The following is a 6,222-nucleotide window of genomic DNA, read 5'->3' as shown; positions in this document are numbered from 1 at the left end:
TAATTGAATAGTCTTATGTGTCTAGATGAATCGTAAGTGTATCCACCTTTAATATATAGTTATATATATATATATATATATAGCATTGTGCACTGAAATGAAATTTAAAGAAAAAAAAGGAATATCATCTTATACCATTCAAAATTAACAAAATAACACACTACATCAAATGAGGAAAAACAAATAACAACCAAAATAAAAGGCAACAAAGTTAAAGTAATAATACTACAAATTTAATATTAAAACTCATTAAAACCTTCTCCACTAAAAAGAAGTATACTTTTCTACTTCAATAATTTTCAAAAGCTTATTTTTGAGATTGAATCAAACTTTTTATTTCTTTTTTGTCTTGAGTTTGTCGTGCCGATACAAATTTTCTTGTGAACATATTTATTCTTAAAACATAATTTTGATATGCTTGAAAACCATCAACACAATATAACACAACAATAACAAAAAGTAAAATGGCTAATTTATAACTCAAAAAACAATAATCAACAAGTAGATAAAAAATAATGAGTAAGAGAGGTACATTATAACCTAAAAACTTGTATAAAAAATATTGAGAAAAGAGTAGTAGTACAAGTAAAATATAGTGTTTGTGTAGTTCACTGATTCGAATTTTTAATGTGAGTTAAAATGTGATTTTATATGAATTTTTTATTATAGTAAAAAAATTAAATATAATTATTTCTGAGAACTTTTTACTATATTAAAACTCAAATTTTAAACTTAAATTATAATAAAACTCAAATTTTAAATACGATCTCAAAATATATTCTCGTTGATTCTACTCTATATGGGCAATTCTACAGTAGAAGGCGATTTTTCCCCAATCAGTAGGGTAAAATAGTAAAGACCGTTGGATTAAAAATTCATCGTCCAAAAAAAAAAAAAATTCCTTCCCCAACGCAAATTTGCAGACCTAATCCCTAATTTGCAAACCCATCTTTGATACCTTAACTTAATTTGCAGACCCACCAGCCACACCTCCCGGCGTCGCAAGCCGGCATAATGGACCCCGTTTCGGACTTTGTCAAGAGACCTATTGATTAATGGGAGGAAGAGCATGGGATTTGTCGGTTGGTTTGATTTTCCGTTGATTGTGGGTCCGGGTTTCCATTTCTTCATCATCTTGTTGCTCGTTCATCAAAGAGACTAAATTCGCTGAAGATCTCGGATTACATGCGCTTAACAATACTCAGACTTCTTCGAAAACAGGTTACTCTCTAATCTTTGGGGTTTTTTTTTTTTTTTTTTTGAAAAGGAAAATCTAGTTTATACGTTATGGTTATTACTAATATGATTATTGTTATCGTTATTATTTTCTGAATTTTGTGTAAGTTATTATTATGTCCACAATTTGCAGAGTTCATATTTGTCACGAGAATATAGAAGAGGTGTTTGGGGAAGAAGAAAATGATGGACTTTTCGAGGAAACAATAGATTCGGAAACTGGAGCAAACAACACCATACTCTCATTCACTTTTTCTCTCTTGAGTCCAAAATCACCCAGTTTAGGGACTTGGATTTGCTTGTTTCGAAATCAACCAGTTTAGGAATTTTGATAATTTGAAGGTTGGTTTCTGGGTTGTCTGAATTCTTTGGAATTGTTGATTGCAAGGAAAATTTGATAATTTGAAGGTTTCGGAGTTGTCTTAATTCATAAAATTTGATCATTTGATAATTGTTGCTTGAATTGTTGGTTTCTGGGTTGTTGAGATTCTGAGGAGTTTTGGATTGCGAGGAAAATTCTTGATTTTAAGGTTGGTTTTTACTTTCTGTGCGTACTAAACTATTGTTCTTCATTCTAAAAAAAAAAAAAAAGAACTATTGTTCTTCAGTTTTTTATTTTTATTTTTTTAATACAGGCTACAATCCGGTGTTAATGAGACTACGTAAACCTTCACTAAGATTTAATATGGATAGTTGGATTTCACATTACCGGTAGGGGAAAAAGCTTCCCCTACCATAGACATGTCAAAAAAATATAATAGAAACAGGCCTAAATTGTAGGCTAAAACTTTGGGGCCTTAAGCAGCCGCTTAACTTGCCTTAGGGTTAAGCCGGCTCTGGACTAGATCATGGATTCTGCTTTTTTTTATTCATACATATCATCAAAGACATTTTATCATTCAAGCATTTATTTTTATGTTATTTTTATTTTCCAGATTCAAGGATAACATAGAAAAAAGAAGGGGGGATTTGACATTTGTAGCTTTGTTACCACTTCTTGTTCTTCATCTTTGTTCCTCGTCCTTGTAGAGGAAGAGGGATCATTGTCGGTTTTCGGGTTAGGATTTTCGTCAGCTCCTTGATGGTCAAGAATGGCCAAAGTCAGGGACAGGACTGAGGATTTCAAAGATGCTGTGAGGCACACTGCTCTCTCTTTGGGATATGATGAGGTTTTGTATTTCTAACCTTTCAATTTCGTGTTATTCATCTATGAATACTGAGATGATTTTGTTACAATCAGAGGCTTTTGGTGATCACGTGTTCTTTTTACAGTCTAAATTGGCAGCCATTTTGGCAAATTTTATCATCCACAAGCGTCGCCAAAGATCACCTTTCACTAAAGCCGCCCTCAAAACAGTATGCGCACCATTACCAAACCATTCATCTTGTTTATAAAATTCCTTAGTTTAATTTCTGTTCTGGTGTTGGATGTGCTTTCTTTCCTCTATTTAGCTTGAGAGCATTGGGACTCTAGAACATTTTATGCTGAAACATCGCAAGGATTATGTGGATCTGCATCGAACTACTGAACAAGAGAGAGATAGCATTGAGCATGAAGTAAGTCATAATTTGGTGTTTCTGTACTGGAATTTCACGACATATTATTATTTGGATTATTAACACCATTCTTTCTGATGCTAGAATTTTACATTTTGGATTTTATTATTTCAAAATCAAATGAACTGTCTCAGATAATCAACGGATTTTTACCTAGATAGATCTTATCTTTCTTCACTTATTTTATTTCACAGATGCCATGCATTTTATGCCTCGGCAATCCCTTAGTGCACACGCATATGCCATTTATTTTAGAGAAACTACTTGGTGGGTACTTTATTTTCTTTTGAATATGATTGTAATCACAATATTTAATGAGTTGTAATTAATATACATCTTTATCATCGTAACTAATATGCGTCTTTATCTTTTCTTAGTGCCTAAAGATTGCTTGGTCTAGTGGCATAGGGGGGTTTGGGTGGGATGGGGTCTGGGAGAGGTTGCCGGTTCGATTCCGTGTTGTATTTTTTTTTTTTAAATCTTTATCTTAGTTTTACGTGGTAGATTCTGTATTTTTTTTTTTTTTTGATTCATTCAGCTATTAATCGAATGCAGGTCAGTGCTTTTATTAAAGCATGCCAAGAACAAATTGATGTTCTAAAAAACAGCATAAATGATGAAGAAGATACTTCAAAAGGCTGGTTTGGCATTAGGGCTGATAAATTTAATGCTGATACGGTAGCACACAAACATGGGGTGGTAGGTTTCAATTTGTACTCTCATCTTTTATTCATACTATTTGATCGTTGTCTTTTATGTTTTTACGTGTCCTCCAGGGCAGAAACCTTGCAATTTATCACCTTACTTTAGTGTTGTGAAATGATACGATCTTCTCGTGACATGCAATTACAACTAATCCTGGCTATTTGCGAGTTCATTGTTGTTCAATCTGTTCAGTTTGAAATTTTAAATTTCCATCTCCTTATTAGGAAACTTTATTAATCAAATGAATATTATGATTTGGTAATTTGGTTTTTTCTTATGCCAGTTTCTTGACTGCAGGTTTTGAGTTTAAGTGAGAGACTTCACTCTGTTACATCCCAGTTTGATCAGCTTAGAGCCATACGCTTTCAAGATGCCATCAGTAAGGCAACACCAAGAAGAAAATTTAAACCCGTTGTCAAGTCAAGTTCTGAAGACGCATCTAAATCAAACAATTTAGACGTCAGAGAACTTGATCAATTTCGACCCGAGCCTCTAAAAGTTCAGCAACAGCTTTTGGATGATGAAACTCGTGCTCTTCAGGTAATCACAGTATAAGAACTTCAGTGGCATCTTTTTGTTTCTTTTTTTGTGCTTTTCTGTCATGTTATTCCTAATTGCTTCATCTCAAATTGCAAGTTTCCCTTAAAATTAAAGCTGTTTGTTGCTGTTGCTGTTGTTGATTTGCAGGTAGAGCTGAGTAGTCTTCTAGATGCGGTCCAGCAAACGGAAACTAAGATGGTGGAAATGTCAGCGTTGAATCATCTCATGGCCACACATGTTTTGCAACAAGCACAACAAATAGAACAGCTATACCTGCAGGTTAGATGCCCAGTACATGTTGATGTTCATTCATTTTTCTTGTAGCTTATAAGGTTCTTACGGTATGCATCTACTTTTTAACCTTATTATTTTGCTAAGATGTCTACTGCATGTTTGAAATTTGCGGAAAATTTATATTTTAAACCATAATACCTTTGTGTTAAAAGATAATGTTTATATTGTCACTGGAATCACGATTTTACATACATCCTTTTTAGTTTTTTCTTGTTAGAAAAATGAACTTCTGTTTATTTGTGAGTGTGATTCTCTGCAGTTTAAGTGTTTGGAGATGGGGATTGGGATTTCCAACTAATCTAAAAGGAACTACACATTTAACTAAAACGTTGTCCATATTGCATCAAAAATGAAGATGTTCATATTACCCTCTAAAACACAACACCCAAAAAAAAAAAAAAAAAAAACACACGAGGAGAATAATAAATAAAAAATTTAGTTTTACTGTTTGATTTTAGAGACACTGAAGTTAGCATATGGGCAGCGAACCTGGTTGCTCCATATACTTTCCTGCCAAATAAATATATGTATACTATATTCAAGAATATAATAATCAATAAATATATTTCTGAATAATGACTGCTACAAATTAGTTGTGGTGCAAATTTAACTTGCCCTTTCCTTTATTTTGCAAGAGTAGTTAAGATATTTTCAATTATCTTTCTTGATGATTGCATGGTCAAAGACATGGATTTAAGCTTAATATTGAGAATGTACCTTTCAGGCTTTCAATGAATGCATAAGGCTTGGCTTTTATAACTGGCAATATGCAAATTTAAGTCCTTATTTGTCAAGCACAATTTTTTCTCAGTAAATAGCTGTAGCATTACTTATGAAAGAAGAAAAGGTATGCACATCATTAACTCAATTTCGTATGATAAAGATCATTTAGCAGTGATTATGTGTCTCATTCACTGAGAAATTAGCAATCATGTATAACATTGCATTTACAAGTTAACAGGTTTTCATGTTTGCATAACAAAATCGTAAACAGAAGCTTCTCGGAAATTATTTCTTATTGCGACCCGCTTTCTTTTGGAATGGCAGGCAGTTGAAGCGACAACGAATGTAGAGTTGGGTAACAAAGAACTGTCCCAAGCTATCCAGCGGAATAGTAGCAGCAGGACCTTTCTTCTGCTCTTCCTATTTGTACTCACCTTCTCAATTCTATTTCTTGATTGGTATAGTTAAATCGATTGACGGCATATGCTAATTTTACCTCCCCGGTTTTGAAAATGATTACATTTCTCCTTGGTACTTTTCTTGGGGGAAAAAAAAAGGAAAAGAAAAAAGTACCAGAATTTGAAAAGAGGAAAAGCAATCACACGGAGGAAAAACAAGTGAAACGCTTGAAGGTTGACGGTTGGAATCGTGTTTCCTTTGTTAGAAAAACATGTTCCTCCTTAATGACGTGATGTCATTCCTTTATGAGTTTGCTATCGCCTTTGTCAAAAAATGTAATGTTTGTCTTGAGGACCAAAGTTATACACCTATTGTCGTTTAAGAAAATGGCGACATGAATTTGTCATCACCAGTTGTTTTTTTTTTTTTTTTCCGAGCTCAAACGACACGTCACTTAATTTTAAATTTGACGACACAGCATGTAGACCATATATTAATCAAACGCATGAGAAATACACAAATAAATGTTGGTGTTAGTGTGTCTCAATTGGCAATCCGTAGCTGTTGAAACTAATCAATTCAAATGGTAAACAAATAATACAGGAAAGCAGGTAAAAGAAAAGTGAAATTTGTTTTTGTCAGTTTTTAAGAATTTGAATAGCAATGTACAAGATTAATGGTAAAATTTAAGTTGAACATAAAAGAATTGGTAAAATATAAAATGATAACTGGAAATAATAAAAATTGAGTGGGGAATTAAGGAGATTT

At 33.0% G+C, this 6,222-nt stretch overlaps 1 protein-coding gene across 3 annotated transcripts; it reads left to right on the top strand.

Moving 5' to 3' along the window:
- Positions 1–832: 832 nt before the first annotated feature.
- Positions 833–5,946, top strand: LOC21385718 (syntaxin-81). Of its 3 annotated transcripts, none has more exons than XM_024162464.1 (8): positions 833–1,221; positions 2,266–2,405; positions 2,509–2,592; positions 2,689–2,793; positions 3,349–3,492; positions 3,796–4,038; positions 4,186–4,317; positions 5,380–5,946. In XM_024162464.1, the coding sequence occupies exons 2-8, from the start codon at positions 2,328–2,330 to the stop codon at positions 5,521–5,523; spliced, it is 930 nt and encodes a 309-aa protein (XP_024018232.1). In that variant the 5' UTR covers positions 833–1,221; positions 2,266–2,327; the 3' UTR covers positions 5,524–5,946. The 3 variants fall into 3 exon arrangements, with proteins under 3 accessions (XP_024018232.1, XP_024018233.1, XP_024018231.1); XM_024162465.1 differs by lacking the exon at positions 833–1,221 and adding an exon at positions 1,525–1,578; XM_024162463.1 differs by lacking the exon at positions 833–1,221 and adding an exon at positions 1,538–1,766.
- The last annotated feature ends 276 nt before the right edge of the window (positions 5,947–6,222 follow it).

The sequence above is a fragment of the Morus notabilis genome, unplaced genomic scaffold (genome assembly GCF_000414095.1).
Source record: "Morus notabilis unplaced genomic scaffold, ASM41409v2 Scaffold1010, whole genome shotgun sequence".
Lineage (NCBI taxonomy): Eukaryota > Viridiplantae > Streptophyta > Magnoliopsida > Rosales > Moraceae > Morus > Morus notabilis.
The sequence above is the reverse complement of the archived record's forward strand: the minus strand, read 5'-3'. Positions and strand labels throughout refer to the sequence as shown.

What these genes read in the sequence shown, in the direction of transcription:
- LOC21385718 (XM_024162464.1), top strand. Translation starts at nt 2,328, where the DNA reads ATGGCCAAAGTCAGGGACAGGACTGAGGATTTCAAAGATGCTGTGAGG. An exon ending in CTAAAGCCGCCCTCAAAACA is followed by an intron (nt 2,593 to 2,688) that starts GTATGCGCACCA and finishes TCCTCTATTTAG; the next exon opens with CTTGAGAGCATTGGGACTCT. An exon ending in ATGAAACTCGTGCTCTTCAG is followed by an intron (nt 4,039 to 4,185) that starts GTAATCACAGTA and finishes GTTGATTTGCAG; the next exon opens with GTAGAGCTGAGTAGTCTTCT.